Source organism: Oryctolagus cuniculus, chromosome 1 (assembly GCF_051225735.1).
Source record: "Oryctolagus cuniculus isolate XC-2025 breed Fujian yellow rabbit chromosome 1, ASM5122573v1, whole genome shotgun sequence".
NCBI lineage: Eukaryota > Metazoa > Chordata > Mammalia > Lagomorpha > Leporidae > Oryctolagus > Oryctolagus cuniculus.
Genome location: NC_142867.1, coordinates 229,251,925 through 229,272,048, shown reverse-complemented (window position 1 = coordinate 229,272,048; position 20,124 = coordinate 229,251,925). Strand labels below are relative to the sequence as shown.

Here is a 20,124-nt window from a genome sequence, read left to right as displayed (position 1 = left end):
TAACCGAGGTTTTTGCAAAACCTTGGAAAGGCGCAACCAGGCTACTACGGGCAGGCTTACCCAATTTCTAACTGAGGATGTCCTGTTGAGAGAGGGCCTAAAAGGGTCGCAACGAGAAGCCACAGAACGCTCAGGTCACCTACTTCGCCGTTTTGCCTCCGATAAGCCTCGCCGGGTCTCCAGGGGTGAAGTACCGGGAAGAGGAGGAAAAGAGAAGCCGGCCCCAACTGAAAACTACAAATCCCAGCAACCCCCGCGGCAGGCAACTACGGGTCCCAGCAGGTTTCGCGGGCGGAATTGAGGGGACCTCTTCGGGCTGCAGCCTGGGATCAGTCAGCGAGGGCGCGGGACGTGCGGGGGCGGCGCGGAGAATCCGGTCAAGCTTTAACGTCGCTGCGCAGACGCCACTCACGGGCCGGACGTGACGTAGGGAGAGTTCCGGCTTCGGCCTCCGCCGCTGCCGCCGCTAGTACCGTCGCCGCCGCCGCCGCCGCCGCGGCTTGTTCCTCCTAAAATGGCGCCGCTAGACCTGGACAAGTATGTGGAGATAGCGCGGCTGTGCAAGTACCTGCCAGAAAACGACCTGAAGGTGAGCCCGGCCGGGGCGGGAGTGCCGCTTGCGGGGCTCGCCCCTTCCGGCTGTGGGGCGCCCGCCGGTCCGCCCTTCCTCTCTCCGCGGGACCCCTGCCGGGTGTCCAGTCCTGTCGCGGTGGAGAGCCCTCCGCGGTGGGAGGCGACCCTCGGGCTCGGCGTCACGCGGGGAGACGGGAGAGCCCGAGTGCCCGGATGCTGTCCTGGCTTCCCCCGCCGGGGATCCCGAGGGCTGTCGCGGGCTCTCCTCCGGGGTCGCCCCTCCTGGCCTGCGGGCTGCCCCTGGACGCGGAGCCGTTACAGCTTCGCCGGGAAGACCCCGCTCTTCCCCAGCCGCAGCGCCGAGCCCCGGAGCCGGAGTCGAGCCCCAGCGGGTGGTGCTCCCCGGAGGTGACAGGAGCGCGGGTGGCCGGCTCCCGGGGTCGCTGAGGTCCGGCGGGGCGGCGGGGCCCGAGCGGAGTAAGAGGACGTCGTGTCCCTCCGTACGCCGCTCCACATTGCTCCTTGGGCGTGCTGGCTCTCGTGCCAATTCAGCTGGGAATCCCGGTCTGTGGCGGTGTTGGGTAAAGTGTGCAGATACCAGTAGCTTGCTCGCCTGGAAGTCGTGCCCCCGAAACCCACTTCTTGGCTTTTTGGAAGAAGGTGACTTTTTGCTTGTTATTGCCCGAGTGGTGGGATTGTGTGTGTGGGTGCAGGAGTCGGGGTCGGATAATTTTGGAAAAGCGTTTCTGTGCTTTGTTGAAACCAGTGCTTGGGTTTCCAGCAGCGGTTACCCGCTAGTGCCGGTGTCTCATTTGTTCTGTTAACTTTGATGGGCTCTGTGCTAAGTGGGTAAGCTGTAAACGGTTCGAGTGCTTTTCATGCTTTCATTAAGCCGTGGGTTGTAAAGTTACAAAAGTAGATGTGACCGTGTTTGTGTTTTTGCTATATCCTTTGGTACCGGAAGTTGATATTTAACCTCACTCAACAAGTATGCAAAATTTTTCAGGTTCCCTGGCCTGATGTGAATATAAATGAATTGTATGTGCTTATGCTGGGATAATCACTCTCGTCCCCCCCCCCCCCCATTTTTAATAGGATAGCTTCACTAAGGACAGCTTTTATTAATGGTAGTGTAGTGTTTCTGCTCCCAGTGCTTCAGACGCGTGCTGTGTAGCCAGCATTGGGAACCCGTTCATGGAGAACTGGCCAGGCCTCTGCTGGTAGCATTGTTCATCTTTTTGGTGAATTCATTGCATGTTAATGAATCGATGTGGAATTCTGTTTTCATTTGTTATGTTTAAAGCCGTTTTGTACTTTGTGATTTCAGTTTCAGAAAATATGTCTTGATATTACCTTGAGGTGGGACACAAATTACTTGAAAAACAGTTGGATTTTCTTTAGATCTCTTAGTCTGCTAAACGTTATCTGAAGGAAGTAATTATTAAACCATTTTATTTCCTGTTGAAACATAGTTGGACTGTATTTATTTGCATCTGATTCTTAATAAACTTTATATCTTCTGAGCAACTACTTAAATTCTGGATTTTTCTCTGTTAGAGACTTCTGTTTTGGAAAATTTTTTTTTTCTTTCTTTTTTTTTTTTTGACAGGCAGAGTGGACAGTGAGAGAGAGAGACAGAGAGAAAGGTCTTCCTTTTGCCGTTGGTTCACCCTCCAACCCTCCAATGGCCGCCACGGCTGGTGCGCTGTGGCCGGCGCATCACGCTGATCCGAAGCCAGGAGCCAGGTGCTTTTCCTGGTCTCCCGTGCGGGTGCAGGGCCCAAGCACTTGGGCCATCCTCCACTGCACTCCCGGGCCATGCAGAGAGCTGGCCTGGAAGGGGGGCAACCGGGACAGAATCCGGCACCCCAACTGGGACTAGAACCCGGTGTGCCGGTGCCGCAAGGCGGAGGATTAACCTAGTGAGCCGCGGCGCCGGCACCTCCAGAGTATTTAAAGAAATTTAATTTATGTTTCTTTTTCTTGGCATGAAGTACAAACTAAAAATAGGCAGACCAAAAAATACTCTAGGAGCACCTTTGATGCTTTCAAGTCAGTAGAAAATATTCTGTTAGAGGATGGAAAGAATTAATTGGGGCCACTTAATGAACATGATGGAAGAGACTTGTTTGGGTAGAAAGGAAAGTAAATTTTTATTTGTATTTTAAGTTTATTAGAAGTTAGAGGTGCAACATTAAATAATAAATACATAGGATGTTCAGGTGTGATAACAAGTTCTTTATAACTGAATTTGAAATGGTCAAAATACTAGTACCAGGTCGAATCTGCCTGTTTTGAGGGAATAAGAATAAAGTACCTGAGAGTGAGTGGACAACAGAGCTCAATAGATGGTTTAGATTTCATAAGTTGCTAAGTGAAAGAAGGAGTGATAAAAGTCTAGTTTGGTGCTCGCTTTGGCAGCACATATACTAAAAGTCTAGTTTGCTGAATATGTAAGTACTTTTGGAGGAGAGAGTCTATAACTTGAAGGTTGTCTGAATTTTTAGAAAATTTTTTTTTCAAGATTTATTTACTTATTTGAAAGAGTAACAGAGAGACAGAGATACACAGAGAGACACCTTCCATCTGCTGGTTCACTTCCCAAATGGCCACAAAGGCCAGGGCTGGGTCAGGCTGAGCCAGCCTCCAGAACTCCATCTGTGTCTCCTCCATGGGTACAGGCTGCTGCTTTCCCAGGCACATCAGCAGGGAGCTGGATCAGACATGCAGCGTAAGAGTAAGTTCCAGAAATATCACATTAACTGTTAGTCCATGAAAGTGGCTACAACTTGGGGGGTCAGCAGTGTGGGGTAGCAGGTTAAGTCTCCAGCTGTGATGCCCGCATCCCATATGGTACCAGTTTGAGACCCGGCTGCTCCACTTCCGACTTGGGACTTGAACCAGCACCCATGTGGGATGCTGGCAAAACAGGCAGTGGCTTAACCCACTGTGCCACGACTCTGGTGCCTAGGTGGTTCTGAAGGTGACTCCTAGGTGAGGAAATTGAGCATTTAGTTATTCAGCTTATTTTACTGAGGAGCTGAAGACAGGTCCTGAGAATGAACTGGGAGAATACCAGTGTCTCCTCAGGTAAGTAACATGAGTTGTGAAATTCCAAGGTAGTCACTTTAAAATAAAAATTTATTTATTTTTAAAAGATTTTATTTGAAAGGCAGAGTTAGAGAGAGGCAGAGGCAGAGACAGAGAAGTTTTCCATCCATTGGATCACTCCCTAGTGGCTGCAATGGCTGGAGCTGGGTCGATCTAAAGCCAAGAGCCAGGAGCTTCTTCCGGGTCTCCTATGTGGGTGCAGGGGCCCAAGCACTTGGGCCATCTTCTTCTACTTTCCCAGGCCACAGCAGAGAGCTGGAGCGGAAGCGGAGCAGCCGGGACTCGAATTAGCTCCCATATGGGATTCTGGAACTTCAGGTGGCGGCTTTACCTGCTACTCCTGAGCGCCAGCCCAGGATTTATTTTACTTATTTGAAAGAGTTACAGAGGGAGGGGGAAAGGTCTTCCAACCACTTGTTCACTCCCTAAATGGCTGCAGTGCCCAGGGCTGGGTCAGGCTGGAGCCAGGAGCTTCTTTTGGGTCTCACACATGGGTGCAAGGGGCCCAAGGGCTTGGGTTGTCCTCTGCTGCTTTCCCAGGCTCATTTAGTAGGGAACTGGATGGGAAGAGGAGCAGCCGGGACTCAAACTGGCACCCACATGGGATGCTGGCACTAAGGGCAGGGCTTTAGCCCACTGTGCCACAACGCTAGCCCCTTAAGACCCTTTTTGATGTCTGGCATTCTGTTTGTCTTGTCCTCAGAATCACGTTGTGCTGTGTCTTCTGGAAAACCAGCTATAATGGTGCCATGTGTGATGCTCACGAATCTGAGCTTCAAAACTTATAAAGCTTTACACATTTTAAAAAGTGAACTTTTAGAAATGTTTGTACCCCAACACTGGAAATCCATAGCACTTTTTTTTTTTTTAAAGATTTATTTATTTATTCTAAAGATGAGTTACAGAGGCAGAGAGAGAGAGAGAGAGAGAGAGAGGTCTTCCATCCACTGGTTCACTTTCAGTTGGCAGCAACGGCTGGAACTGAGCCCATCTTTAGCCAGGAGCTTCTGGCTCCGCTACTTTTTAAAAGTGTTTATTATTGGGGTTGGCGCTGTGGCATATGGGTAGAGCTGCTGCCTGCAGTGCTGGAATCCCATATGGGCGCTGGTTTGAGTCTTGGCTGCTCCACCTCTGATCCAGCTCCCTGCTAATGGCCTGGAAAAGCAGTAGAAGATGGCCCAGGTGTATGGGCCTCTGTACCCATGTGGGAGACCCAAAAGAAGCTCCTGACGCCTGGCTTCGGCCAGTGTGTAGCCATGTGGGGAGTGAACTAGTGGATGGAAGACTGCTCTCTCTTTGCCTCTGCCTCTCTGTAACTATGCCTTTCAGATAAATGAATATTTAAAAATATATTTATGGGGCTGGTGCTGTGGTATAGCGGGTAAAGCTGACACCTGTAGTGCAAACATCCCTATGGGCACCGGTTCGAGTCTCAGCTGCTTCACTTCTGATCCAGCTCTTTGCTGTGGCTTGGGAAAGCAGTGGAAGATGGTCCAAGTCCAAGTCCTGTACCCATGTGGGAGACCCATAGGTGTTCCTGGCTTCAGACTGGCGCAGCTCAGGCCATTGTGGCCAGTTGGAGAGTGAACCAGCAGATGGAAGACCTCTTCTCTCTCTTTCTCTTTGCCTCTCCTTCTCTCTCTGTGTAACTCAAATAAATAAATAATTTTCAATAATTTTTTTTGACAGGCAGAGTGGACAGTGAGAGAGAGAGACAGAGAGAAAGGTCTTCCTTTTCCATTGGTTTACCCCCCAATGGCCGCTGTAGCCAGTGCACCATGCTGATCCTACGGCAGGAGCCAGGTGCTTCTCCTGGTCTCCCATGCGGGTGCAGGGCCCAAGGACTTGGGCCATCCTCCATTGCCCTCCTGAGCCACAGCAGAAAGCTGGCCTGGAAGAGGAGCAACCGGGACAGAATCCGGCGCCCCGACTGGGACTAGTACCAAGGGTGCCAGCGCCGCAGGTGGAGGATTAGCCTAGTGAGCCGCGGCGCTGGCCAATAATTCTTTAAAAATATATTAATTATTTTTATCAACTTGAAAGGCAAAATGTTGGAGAGAGAGAGATCTTTGTTCTGTTGGTTCACTTTTTTTTTTTTTTATTTGACAGATAGAGTTACAGAACAGTGAGAGAAAGAGAGACAAAGGTCTTCCTTTGGTTGGTTCACCCCCCAAATGGCCGCAACGGCCAGAGCTGCACTGATCCAAAGCCAGGAGCCAGGTGCTTCCTCCTGGTCTCCCATGTGGGTGCAGGGGCCCAGGCACTTGGGCTATCCTCCACTGCCCTCCGGGCCACAGCAGAGAGCTGGACTGGAAGATTAGCAACCGGGACTAGAACCCGGTGCCCATATGGGATGCCGGCGCCGCAGGCGGAGGATTAACCAAGTGAGCCACAGCGCCGGCCTGGTTCACTTCCTAAAAGCCTGCAACAACCAGACCTCGGTTGGCCTGAGACCAGGATCCAGGAGCTCCATGTTGGTGGCGGGAGCCCAAGGGCCTGAGCCATCATTTGCTACCTCCTAGGCTGCATCAGCAAGAAGCTGAATTGAAAGTGGCGTAACCAGGACTTGAATTGGCGCTCTGATATGGGGTATGGGTGTCCCAGGTGGTAGCTTTACCCACTGTCTCACAGTGCCTGACCCCCACCATAGTAGTTTATTTCTGCATTTTACCACTTGAGTGTTCTGCCTTGTTTGTTAGCTATGGCTGTATCCATTATTAGGCTGCAAGCTTCTTGAGGGGTGGAACAATTATTCATTTATTTTTTATGTTCCACAGTTTTAGAATACTGCTTTGCGTGAGATAGGCAATCAGTTTGTTAAACTGTACAATGCTTTACAAAACACATTTCTTTATTTTTAAAAATCTTACTTATTTTTATTTATTTGAAAGGCAGAGAGACAGAGACAGAGATCTTCTATCCCATGTGTACTCCCCAGATACCCACAACAGACAGGACTGGGCCAGGCTGAAGCCAGGAGCCTGGGATTCACTGCAGGTCTCCCACATGGGTGGCAGGGACCCATGTACTTGAGCCATCGCCTGCTGCCTTCCTGTGGACAAGCAGTTAGTCAGAAGCAGGACCAGAACTGGAACCCAGACATTCCCAAATGGGATTTAGGCTTCCCAAGTGGTCCCTTAACTGCAGTGCCTAATGTCCACACCCACACATTTCTTAAATAGCCACTTACGTCAAGTGGTGTTCCCTGTGAGTGCCAGGAGTAGAATCAGATACTTACGTTTGCCTTGGAGGTCTGTCGATACGGTAAGGGAGATAGAGAGGTAAACAGTGATCATTACAGTGTGGTGGGTTCTGTAACAGGAGGCTGTCCAGGGGGTTGGCAAAACTGAAGAGGCAGCATCTAATTCAAGAGCTGGGGATGATTTCACAGAGGAGGAGCTGTGGCAGAGTGAGCCAAGTTCAGATAGGCAAAATGGCAAGGAAATAATATGCAAGCAAATTAAATACCACGAGTGGCAGTTTGGCCTCATCAGAAAGAGCATGGCCTGTTTGGGGAGTTTGAAGTAGTTTTTGGTGTGACTGGAGGTGGTGCTGAGAAGACAGACGTAGGCTAGTTCATGGAACATGAGGCCAATAAACTGGCATTTCTACCTTTTATTAATATACTTTAAAAAATTAAAAATTTTGAGAGGTAGAGAGAGAAGGAAAGAACATTCCCATTCACTGGTTCACTTCTTAAATGCCTGCTGTGGTCTGGGATGGGGCTGGGCCAGAACTGGGAGCCATGAACTCAATCCAGGTTTCCCATGTGAACGTCAGGAACGTAACCACCTGGGCTATCACTGCTACCGTGCAGGGTCTGCATTACCAGGAAGCTGAAGTCAGGAGCCAGGAGTGGAGCCAGACGTTGAACCCAGGCACTCTGATATGGGATGTCAGTGTTTGAATGGCATCTTAACCAATAAGCTGTATGCCCACCCCGGTGTGAAACAGTTTTGAATTCCATGCATAATTCTTTCAAAATACACATTTTCCATGAACATTTTGAAGACTGATGTGGATGGATTTCAAAGTTTTTTCTTGCACCAAAATAAACTTGAGTATCCTTTCAGTCCATATTTCATGAACATACTTTTTAAAGATTGATTTATTTATTTGAAAGGTAGAGTTTATATATCTATATATATATAGAGAGAGAGAGACAGAGAGAGATCGATCGATCTTCCATGAGCTAGTTCCCTTTGCAAATGGCTGCAATGGCTGTTGCTGGGCCAGGCCAAAGCCAGGAGCCTGGAACTCCACCTGGGTTTCCCAAGTGGGTGACAGGGCCCATGCACTTGGGTCATCCACTGTTGCTTTCCAGGTTCATTAGCAGGGAGCTGAATCAGAAGTGGAGCAGCTGGGGCTTGACCTGGTGCTCATAGGATGCCAGCATTTCAGGCAGCAGCTTAACCTCCCTGTGACACCACAGTGCTGGCCCCCTCCATGAACTTTCTGTCGTACCGTCTTACTAAGCTTAGGAAAAAGATCTAGATCTGTGGTTCTGACTGGGGACAATCTTGCATGCCTTCCTCTGCTCTGGATATTTGGCAATCTCTGGAGACATTTGTGGTTGTCACAATTCAGTGACTTGGCGTGAGTAGACAGTGAATGCAGAAGTCAGAGAGGTTGTTAAACATTTATAAGGTACAGGATGGCAACCTTATGCAACAAAGAATTAGTAAGTGCCATGATTGAGACTCTGTGTAGCCTGAAAATATAGATACTATGTTCTGGATTCTAAGGATATGAATCACATTGTCATCTCAGATCCCTAGAGACTAAAGAAATGTTGTGTAAGATATTTTAGATGCATTTTTATTTATTAAGCTGAAGGTATTTTATAAATATCATACACAAAAGTAAATACAGGGAATGGTATATTTATATAGCAAAATCAGCTAAACATAATTTTTTTTTAATTTTAATTTTTGAAAGGCAGAGTGGACAGTGAGAGAGAGAGAGACAGAGAAAGGTCTTCTTTTGCTGTTGGTTCACCCTCCAATGGCCGCCGTGGCTGGCGCGCTGCGGCCAGCGCACCGCGCTGATCCGATGGCAGGAGCCAGGTGCTTCTCCTGGTATCCCATGGGGTGCAGGGCCCAAGCACTTGGGCCATCCTCCACTGCCTTCCCTGGCCACAGCAGAGAGCTGGCCTGGAAGAGGGGCAACCGGGACAGAATCCGGCACCCTGACCGGGACTAGAACCCGGTGTGCTGGCACCGCAAGGCAGAGGATTAGCCTAGTAAGCCGCGGCACTGGCCAACTAAACATAATTTTTTAAAAGATTTATTTATTTAATTGAAAGGCAGAGTTACAGAGAGGCATAGGTGGAGAGAGAGAGAGGTCTTCCTTCTGCTGGTTCACTCCCAGATTGTTGCAATGGCCAGAGCTGCGCTGATCCAAAACCAGGAGCCAGGAGCTTCTTCTGGGTCTACCACGTGGGTGCAGGGACCCAAGGACTTGGGCCATCTTCCACTGATTTCTCTGGCCATAGCAGAGAGTTGGATTGGAAGTGGAGTGAGGTGCCTGCACTGCAGGCGGTGGCTTTACCTGCTACGTGTCGACCCCTCAAAAATTTATTTATCTGAAAGGCAGAATTACAGAGAGGGAGAGAGAGTAAGAGTGTGAAGTCTTCCCATCCGCTGGTTCACTCTCCAGATGGCCACAGTGCACGGAGCTGTGCTGATCTGAAGACAGGAGCTGCTTCTGGGTCTCCCACAACAGAGAGCTGGATCAGAACTGGCGCCCATATGGGATGCCAGCACTGGAAGCAGTGGCTTTGCCTGCTATGCCACAGCGGTTGCCACATAAGTAATTTTTAAAAATTAGAACACTGTATTTGAGGTGCAAGAGGAAACAGGGAGATGGGAACAGGAAATAGGACTGTTAACAAGTATCTTCAGGACACTGTAGAGAGAAGAAATAGGATCTCCTAAGAATGGGTGCTGTGAACCCCTTCTTACTCAAGAATGAAGAGGTAGTTGGGTATAAGGGGAGGGTGGTGTAGTTTGCCCTAAATTTTGGACAGAGTTGAGATTGTTGTCTCAGAGACTGTTGCAGAGCATAAGCGAAGCCATGCTTTCTACAGACAGCAACACGAAGATGCGTGTGAAGTGCCTGAGAGGAGAGGGCAAGTGTCTTGCCTGTGGCAAGACTGTGCTGTATGAGGTCACCGTGTTTGCAGATGGCAATCTACATATACTGAGATTTCATAGATTTTTCTTGTTTTTGTGTGTGTATGATAAGGACTTGGAAGGTACTGCTGAACTGAGGTGAGAGGCATCATCTTTGACTTAGAGACATAGCTCGCTGCATTCTCAGTGGGGAGATTCATGCATGGGAGGCAGCTGTAAGTTTACTCTGGCTAGCGTATCTGGGCTCTGGTTGAAGAAAAAGTGATTTACATGTGTTTTCCAAATACTCAGCCTTTGAGATTGAGAGTTTCATAATAATCTTCAATTTACAGCCCATTGTTACTTTCAGATCTGTACTGAGGCTATGGACTCTTGTGAGCAGTTTACTTCTCAGAGGTTAGGCCCTAAGCTTTCCAGGAGCCTACATAAATATGGAAGTGAAAAATTCAGTCTGTGAGGCCGGCGCTGTGGTGTAACTGCTGCATGCAGTGCCGACATCCCATATGGGCGTCTCTTTGAGACCTGGCTTCTCCACTTCTGATCTAGCTCTCTGCTGTGGCCTAGGAAAGTAGTGGAGGATGGCCCAAGTCCTTGGGCCCCTGCACCCGTATGGGAGACCCAGAGGAAGCTCTTGGTTCCTGACTTCGGATCAGTGCAGCTCCGGCCATTGCGGCCAATTGGGGAGTGAAACAGTGGATGGAAGACTTCTCTCTCTGCCTCTCCTTTCTGTGTGTAACTCTGACTTTCAAATAAATAAATAAATCTTTAAAAAAAAGTCTGTGAAATGATTAAAAAAACAAACAAGCTGCTCAGGGAAATTGCTTGTATCCCTGATGGGGAGCAGAGAAAAGTTCTAACTCTGGGTCCTTCTTAAAGGCTATTGTTAACTCTATATCTGTGTATCTTCTTTATGATCTACATTGTGTCAAGCTCTGTAGGAGACTTGGCATGTAGTGGTACACACCACTACAGTGCAGTTTGAGAAGCAACTTGGAAAGGGCAGAATAGTGTAGGGATAAGCACAGGCCTCTAGAGGGCAGTGTGGCTTACTTCAGGGTAGAATTTAGTGAAATTAAAAAAAAAATTTTTAGAGTGATATTTTAATAACTGATCTTTATCGGGGATGTATATAGTGGAGCCCACATTTTACATTTCCTGAGCGTGGGAAGTTGGGAGATAAACATTGTAGGAAGTAGAGAACTTACCTCTCAGATGCATTATGGAGAAACGAATGGATGGTGAGCTTTGGAAGCTCCTATTAGAGGATGCATTAGGCAGGAAATAGTCCAATTGTATTCATGGTACAGGCTTTGACTCTCACTGATGGAAATTAGGCCTTTGCAGAGAGACACAAACACACATAGAGATCTTCCGATTCACTCCCCAAATGCCTGTAACAGCTGGAGCCGCTCCAAATCTGGAGCCTGGAACTTAGTCTTTCTCCCATGTGAGTGGCAGGAGCTCAGGTTTTTGGCTGCCACCTGCTGACTCCAAGGTGTGCATTAGGAGAAAGTTGGAACTGTTGCCAGAGCCAGAACTTAAACCAAGGGACTTTGATGTAGGCCTCTCAAGAAATGTCCTACCCATCCTGCAAAACATCTATCTCAAACCTGCTACTTTTTTTTTTTTTAAAGATGTGAAATCTGAAAGGTGGTGTGAATGAGACAAGTAACTGACAACATGTAGGCCTTATGGAGCAAACTTGGAAACAAACAGAAAACACCATTTGCTCTTATAAAAATTACTGGAGTTATTATTGAAGTTTGGTGAATTTGCGGTGCCGGCACCCCAGGTTCTAGTCCCAGATGGGGCACCGGGTTCTAGTCCCGGTTGCTCCTCTTCCAGTCCAGCTCTCTGCTGTGGCCCGGGAGTGCAGTGGAGGATGGCCCAAGTGCTTGGGCCCTGCACCCGCATGGGAGACCGGGAGACCTGGCTCCTGGATTCGGATTGGTGCAGCGCGCCGGCTGTAACAGCCATTTGGGGGATGAACCAATGGCAAAGGAAGACCTTTCTCTCTGTCTCTCTCTCTCTCACTGTCTAACTCTGCCTGTCCAAAAAAAAAAAAAAAAAAAATGTATTGGGATGAAGGGGCCAGTGCTTTGGCACAGTGGGCTAAGCCACTGCCTTCAGTGCTGAGTCCTAACTGCTGCACTCCAGCTCCCTGTTGATGGCGCCGAGGAAAACAACAGAAGATGGCCCAAGTGCTTGGGCCCCTGCCACCCATGTGGGAGACCTGGATGAAGCTCCTGACTATGGTCTGGCCCAGCCACGCCATTGTGGCCATTTGGGGAGTGAACCAGCAGATGGAAAAATCTCTCTGTCTTACCTTATCTCTGTAACACTGCTTTTCAAATAAATAAATCTTTTTTTTTTTTTTTTGACAGGCAGAGTGGACAGTGAGAGAGAGAGAGAGAGAGAGAAAGGTCTTCCTTTGCCGTTGGTTCACCCTCCAACGGCTGTGGCCGGCACGCTGCGGCTGGCGCACCACGCTGATCCAATGGCAGGAGCCAGGTACTTATCCTGGTCTCCCATAGGGTGCAGGGCCCAAGTACTTGGGCCATCCTCCACTGCACTCCCTGACCACAGCAGAGAGCTGGTCTGGAAGAGGGGCAACCAGGACAGAATCCGGCGCCCCAACCAGGACTAGAACCTGGTGTGCCAGCGCCGCAAGGCGGAGGATTAGCCTAGTGAGCCGCGGCGCCAGCTACTCTTTAATTTTTAAAGACTTATTTATTTGAAAGGAAGAGAGAAAGAGAGAGAAGTGCTCTTTCATCTGTTGGTTCACTCCCCCCAAATGGCTGTAATAGCTGGGACTGGATCATGCTGAAGCCAGGAGCCAGGAATTCCATCTAGGTCTCCCACATGGGTAGTAGGGGCCAAAGTACTTGGGCCATAATTTGCTGCTTCCCATGTGTATTATTAGCGGGGAGTAGCCAGAAACCCAACCAGCACTCTGATATGGGGTGTGGGTGTCCCACGTTGCATCTTAACCTGCTATGCCACAATACCCATCCCAGCTTTTTAAAAAAGATTTATTTATTTGAAAGAGAACAGTGGGGTGGGGGATAAGGTTGAAAGGAGATAGGTATCAAGAGAGATTGAGATCTTCCATCTGCTACTTCACTTCCTAGATGGTCACAACAGCCAGACCTGGGCCAGGCTGAAGCCAGGAATCAGGAATTCCATCTGGATCTCCCACATGCTGACTTCTGCATTAGCAGGAAGCTGGATCAAAAGTGCAGCAACCCAGGGGCTGGCACTGTGGCATAGCTGGTAAAGCCACCTGCCTGCAGTGCCAGCATACAATATGGACGCTGGTTCAAGTCCCAGCTGCTCTACTTCCAATCCAACTCTCTGCTGTGGCCTGGGAAGGCAGTAGAAGATGGCCCAAGACCTTGGGCCTCTGTACCTGTGTGGGAGACCTGGAAGAAGCTCCTGGTTCCTGGCTTCGGATTGGTCCAGTTCTGGCTGTTGCGGTCATTTGGGGAGCGAACCAGCAGGTGGAGGACCTCTCTCTCTCTGCTGCTGCTTCTCTCTCTGTGTAACTCTGACTTTCAAATAAATAAAATAAATCTTAAAAAAAAAAAAAGAAGAAGAAGTGGAGCAGCCTGGACTTGAACAGTACTCTGATATGAGATGCTACTGTACTACAATGCCTATCCTGACTCTTTAATTTTAGATTTGCACTTTATAATTAATTCCAGTTTTAATTTTGGAATGATTGTCAATTTACATGCAATTGTAAGACAATCTAGAAAGGTCCCAGGTATCATTTAATGTTTTCCCTAGTAATAACATTTTGTCAAACTATAATACAATACTACTACCAGTACTACTACCAGGATGTTGACATTGATACAGCCCACCATCTTGTTCATATTTCTCAGGTTTATTTGTATTCATTGATATGTGTACATTTAGTTCTATGAGATTTTATTACACCTATAGGCTCATGTATCAAGCACCATATTCCATATAATACAGCATGGTTCTGTCACTACAACATTCCTCTTTTTTTTTTTTTTTTAATTTATTTATTTTGTTTTATTTTTTTTGGCAGGAAGAGTTAGAGAGAGAGAGAGAGACAGAGAGAAAGGTCTTCCTTCCTTGGTTCACCCCCCACATGGCCGCTACGGCCAGCGAGCATCACCAATCCAAAGCCAGGAGCCAGGTGCTTCCTTCTGGTCTCCCATGCGGGTGCAGGTCCCAAGCACTTGGGCCATCCTCCACTGCCTTCCCAGGCCACAGCAGAAAGCTGGACTGGAAGAGGAGCAACCGGGACAGAATCTGGCACCCCAACTAGGACTAGAACCCAGGGTGCCAGTGCCTCAGGCAGAGGATTAGCCTAGTGAGCCATGGTGCCGGCCCAACATTCCTCTTGTTACCATTTTATAGCCACACCTACTTCTTTTTTTGATTAATTTAATTTATTTGAAAGAGTTACAGAGAGAGGTAGAGACAGAGAGGTCTTCCATCCGCTGGTTCACTACCCAGATGTCCACAATGCCTGGAGCTGCACCAATCCAAAGCAGGGAGCCAGGAGCTTGTTCTAGGTCTTCCACATGGGTGCAGGGGCCCAAGGACTTGGGCCATCCTCTACTGCCTTCCCAGGCCATAGCAGAGAGCTGGATCGGAAGAGGAGCAGCCGGGGACTGGAACTGGCGCCCATATGGGATGCTGGTGCTTCAGGCCAGGGCCTTAACCTGCTGTGCCACAGCGCCTGCCCCAGCCACACCTACTTCTGTGTGCTACACTAACTCCTGGACCTCTGACAACCACTAATCTGTTACCAATTTCTGTAATTGTGTCATTTCAAGAATGTTGTATAAATGGAATCATACAGTATATAACCTTTTGGGACAGGTTCCCCCCCCCCCCATCATAAGTCGCTTTTAATTAATTCAATTTTTGTGACAGTAGTTCTTTTTATTGCGAAGTAGTAGACCATGATGGAGGATTAACCTATTGAGCCACGGTACCAGCCCCAATTTACTTTTTTTTTTTTTTTAATATTTATTTATTTAAAAGGCAAAGTTACGGAGAGGGGGAGAGATCTTCCATCCACTGGTTTACTCCCCAAACAGGTGCATCTACCAGGGCTGGGCAAGGCCAGAGCTAGGAGCCCAGAACTCCATCTGGGTCTTCCACCAGGGTACAGGGCCATCTTCTGTTGCTTTCCTGGTTGCATTAGCAGTGAACTGGATTGAAAATGGAGCAGCCTGGGCTCAAATTGGCACCCATATGAGATGCAGAAATCGCAAGCAGTGGCTTAACTGGCTGTGCCACAATGCCAGCCTACACAATTTACTTTTAAGTTAGCAAATAAAAATATTTACTTCTAGAATTATTTACTATAAAATTAGCAAGGGAGTTTATCTTTTGGAATAGTCCTTATATCATTCTTTTTGAAAGAAAAAAAAGATTTATTTAATTGAAAGGCAGAGTTATATATATAGAGAAGAAGATATGGAGAGAGATCTTCAATCCACTAATTCACACCCTAGATGTCTGAATCTGCCAGGGCTGGGCCAGGCCAAAGCCAGGAGCTTCATCTGGGTCTCCTACATAGGTGGCAGGGACCCGAGTACTTGGGCCATCTCCCACTACTTTCCAAGGCACATTAACAGGGAGCTGGATCAGAAGTAGACCTTCCAGGACTCAAACCTGTGCCCATATGGGATGATGGCATTGGATACAGCAGTTTAGCCTGCTGTGCCACAATGCTGGTCCTGTCCTTGTGTCATTCTTATGCATTATTAAGTGTTATGTGAAGCTGACAGACATCTAACCCTAGAATCATCGCAGAATAGTTGCTTTTCTTGTCAGAAAGTATATACTTGGGAGGTGGGTGATGTGCTGCTTGAGACACCCACATTCCATATTGGAGTGGTGGTTCCTGTCCTAACACCTCTGCTTCCTATCCAGCTGCCTGCTGATGCATCCTGGGAAGCAGCAGATAATGGCTCAAGTGCTTGGGTTCTTGCCACCCAAAGAGGAGGGAGACCTGGATGGAGTTCCAAGCTCCTGGCTTCTGCTTCTCCCTGGCTGTTGCAAGCATTTGGGGAGTGAACTGACAGTGGAAGATAGTGCATTTACTTGTTCTCCCGCTCATTCTTTATGTGTCACTCTGCTTTTCGAATTGAAGAAAATAAACAAACATTAAAAAGAACAGTATACTTAGGAGTAGCATTTGGCCTACTGTTTCAGTTGGTTGGGCTGCCTGGGTTTAGTGCCTGACTCTGGTTCCTGACTCCAGCCTCCTACTAACGTAGACCCTGGGAAGAAATGGTGATGGGTCAAGTAATTGAGTCCCTGATACCAGGTGGGAGATCTGGATTGAGTTCCTAACATCCAGTGTCAGCTCCAACTCTGGCCACCGTGGAGAGTGAATCAGCAGATGGAAACTGGCTCTCTTTCTGTGTCCCTGCGGCTAAAGTAAATAAAATATTTAACAAATATAGTTAGTCTTGGTGATGGTGTTGTGGCATGGTGGATAAAGCCGCTGGTATCACATATGGGTTCATGTCCTGGCTGCTCTACTTCCCATCCAGCTCCCTACTAATGGCCTGGGAAAAGCAGTGGAAGATGGTCCAAGTGTTTGGGCCTCTGCAACCCATGTGGTAGACCCAGAAGAAACTTCCATCCACTGGATCACTCCTCAAATGGACACAAAGGCTGGAGCTGGGCCATTCCAGAGCCAGGAGCCAGGAGTTTCTTCCTGGTGTCCAGTGTGGGTACAGGGGCCAACCACTTGGGCCATCTGTCACTGATTTCCCAGGCACATTAGTGGGAAGCTGGATCAGAAGTGGAACAGCCAGGACTCTAACAGGAGCCCATATGGGATGCCAGCATCATAGGCAGAGGCTTTACTTGCTATACCACAATGGTGGCTCCAGAAGATCTCTTTCTGTCTCTCCATGACCCTCAAAATAAATTATAAATCTTTAAAAAACTATGTACTTGAGGCTGGTGCTGTGGTGTAACGGGTAAAGCCACCACCTGCAGTGCCAGCATCCCATACAGGTGCCGATCCAAGAATCGGCTGCTTCATTTCTGATCCAGCTCTCTGCTGTAGCCTGGGAAAGCAGTGTTTGAAGATGGCCCAAGTCCTTGGGCCCCTGCACCGGTGTGGGAGACCCAGAAGAAGCTCCTGGCTCCTGGCATCAGATTGGCTCAGCTCCAGTCATTGTGGCCATTTGGGGAGTGAACCAGTGGATGGAAGACTTCTCTCTCTGCCTGTACCTCTCTGTAACTCTGCCTTTCAAATAAATAAATAAATCATAATATATATATATATATATATACATATATACACACACACACACACATATATATGCACACACACATATATGTACTTAATCCTTTTAAGTATGTCCTTGTTTATTTTCTATTTGATCCTTATTTTTAATATTTTAGTAAAAGCTTGCATTTTATTTCTCTTACAGCGGCTATGTGACTATGTTTGTGACCTCCTCTTAGAAGAGTCAAACGTTCAACCAGTATCAACACCAGTGACAGTGTGTGGAGACATACATGGACAGGTAAAAATTTCATGAGCAGGTTTTTACGTTTGGTGTTCATGGTCCATTTGTATTAACATTTTTGCTGCAGAATTTAAAATGACAACAGAAAACAGCTGATGGTTAGCTAGGTTGCCTCAGTCTCTGTGACTTTTTTCCTTTTTTTCCTTTTTTCCTGTTCTGGTGAATAAAAGCAGTAGTCAAATTGTTCGAGGAGTTTGTTGAAATAACACTTGGAAAGTGAATAGAATGTAGCATTGTGTTCTGTGGAATGGTGGGAGTGGAAGATATAAAATACAAACTTGAGCTGCTCTTAGTAATAGTAGGAGATGTTTTGGTTTTAGGTACTTCTCCCCACATTTGTGCTTTCTGTTCATTTCTTTTGAGTCTATTCATGTCATACATTGTTGAAAATGTATCATTTCTGGCCGGCGCCACGGCTCACTAGGCTAATCCTCCGCCTTGTGGCGCCGGCACACCGGGTTCTAGTCCCAGTCGGGGCACCGGATTCTGTCCCAGTTGCCCCTCTTCCAGGCCAGCTCTCTGCTGTGGCCAGGGAGTGCAGTGGAGGATGGCCCAAGTACTTGGGCCCTGTACCCCATGGGAGACCAGGAGAAGCACCTGGCTCCTGCCTTCGGATCAGCGCGGTGTGCTGGCCACAGCGCGCCAGCCGCGGTGGCCATTGGAGGGTGAACCAACGGCAAAAGGAAGACCTTTCTCTCTGTTTCTCTCTCTCACTGTCCACTCTGCCTGTCAAAAAAAAAAAAAAAAGAAAAAGAAAAAAGAAAAAATGTATCATTTCTTTAGTGGCAATGAGAATAGCAAAGGTTCAGGAAAATAAAATTGTTGGTGCATGATTTCACAGCAGATTGCTAATGGAATGAGATGAAAAAGATTTAATTCATTTTTTCATCTGTTGCGTTTCTGTTGGTAAGAATTTCAAAGCAGTAATGGGGGGCCACACCTTACCTTTGGATTCTAAGTGTTCAACCAACTTGGAACCCTTATATGTATTTATAATATTTGAGAGTTACAGAAAGAGAAGGAGAGACAGAGACCTTCTGTCTGCTGGTTCACTGCCTAGATGGTTGCAACAGCCAGGGTTGGGCCAGGCAGAAGCCAGGAGCCAGGAGGTTCATCTAGGTCTCCCATGAGGGTACAGGGGCCTAAGCACTTGGGCCATTCTCTGCTGCTTTCCCAGGCCATTAGCAGGGAGCTGGATCAGAAGTAGGGCAGTCGGGACATGTATAGTTCCCATATGAGATGCCTGCATTTCAGGCAGGTTATTTATTTAACTACTATGCCACAACACCAGCCCCTGTGGGTTTTTTTTTTTTTTTTTTTTTTTTAAACTGGGAAATAAAACCTGAACAGTAGGGGCTCCAGCCATTGAGGCCAGTTGGGAAGTGAACCAGTGGATGGAGGACCTCTCTCTCTCTCTCTCTCTGCCTCTCCTATCTCTGGGTAGCTTTGACTTTCAAATTAAAAAAAAAAAAAAAAATAGCCTGCTTTATAAATTTTTTAATTTTGAAGCCCACCTGTGGTTGTTTGGGCAGGCCAAGCTAAATGATTTCATGGGCCTATATGGCCCACAGGCCAGATGTTCCCCACCCCTTTTCTATGTAAACAAAACACAAATATTTATTATCCTTTTACAGAGAATATACATGGAAATTTTAAGAAACCCATTCCTAAAGTCACTCTAGAGAACTTTAATTTTAACAGATCAAAGATGACATAATGGGGCCTCTGTCTAGGAGCTGATGACATGCAGATGTCAAGTTTATTATAAGCTCCCTCTCCAGAAAACAGCATGAAAAGCCAAAAGGTAAACAGCCCTGCAAGCAGTCAATAGGATTTACTCATGGAGCATCCCCTAATCAGAGTCAATTCACGCACAATTCTGCAGTCATATTTAAGGCAGAGTAACTGCACGGATGACACAGGCAATCATAAATACTATATTGTGGGGCTGGCGCTGTGGCGTAGCAGGTAAAGCTGCCGCCTGCAGTGCCGGCATCCCATATGGGTGCCGGTTCGAGTGCCAGCTGCTCCACTTCTGATTCAGCTCACTGCTATGGCCTGGGAAAGCAGTAGAAGATGGCCCAAGTCCTTGGCCCCCTGGGAGACCTGGAAGAAACTCCTGGCTCCTAACTTCAGATCGGTGCAGCTCCAGCCTTTGTGGCCATCTGGGGAGTGAACCAGCGGATGGAAGACCTCCTCCCCACCTTGTCTCTTTGACTCTCTGCCTCTTTTCTCTCTGTGTAACTCTGACTTTCAAGTAAATAAATAAGTCTTAAAAAAAATACCTCATTGTTCATAATACATTACTGGTCCTATTGTTCCAACTTCAACGTATGCATATAGCAGACTCTGAATGACTGTTCAGTTTCTTTTTAAAGATTTATTTATTTGAAAGTCAGAGTTACAGAAAGAGAGAGGTTTTCTATCTACTGGTTCACTCCCCAGATAGCCACAATGGCCAGAGCTGCGCCCATCTGAAGCCAGGAGCCAGGGGCTTCTTCCAGGTCTCCTATGTGGGTGCAGGGGCCCAAGGACTTGGGCCATCTTCTACTGCTTTCCCAGGCCGTAAGCAGGGAGCTGGATTGGAAGTGGAGCAGCCGGGACTCAAACTGGCAGCCATATGGGATGCCGGCACTGCAGGTGGTGGCTTTACCCGCTGCACCACAGTTCTGGCCTCAAGCAGGCTAGTTTATTTTTTAATTTTTTTTGACAGGCAGAGTGGACAGTGAGAGAGACAGAGAAAGGTCTTCCTTTTCCTTGGT

At 47.7% G+C, this 20,124-nt stretch overlaps 2 protein-coding genes across 8 annotated transcripts in view; one reads left to right on the top strand and one right to left on the bottom strand.

Moving 5' to 3' along the window:
* RABEPK (Rab9 effector protein with kelch motifs) overlaps positions 1–417 on the bottom strand; it is a 35,307-nt gene extending 34,890 nt beyond the window's left edge. For 2 of the 6 annotated variants that reach the window (XR_016212067.1, XM_008273308.5), the window contains exon 1: positions 61–366. The gene's annotated coding sequence lies outside the window, so the exon portion shown is untranslated. Of the gene's footprint in view, positions 1–60 lie in introns of all 6 variants that reach the window. The other 4 variants (XR_016212066.1, XM_008273307.5, XM_070056869.2 and 1 more) reach the window with 4 other exon arrangements.
* Positions 418–440: 23 nt separating this feature from the next.
* PPP6C (protein phosphatase 6 catalytic subunit) overlaps positions 441–20,124 on the top strand; it is a 35,889-nt gene continuing 16,205 nt past the window's right edge. Inside the window, exons 1-2 of one of the 2 annotated variants that reach the window (XM_002720442.6) lie at positions 441–589; positions 17,264–17,359. In XM_002720442.6, the coding sequence (XP_002720488.1) occupies positions 515–589; positions 17,264–17,359 (171 nt within the window). In that variant the 5' untranslated portion in view covers positions 441–514. Of the gene's footprint in view, positions 590–660; positions 1,234–17,263; positions 17,360–20,124 lie in introns of those variants that run through there. The other variant, XM_017350096.3, reaches the window with a different exon arrangement.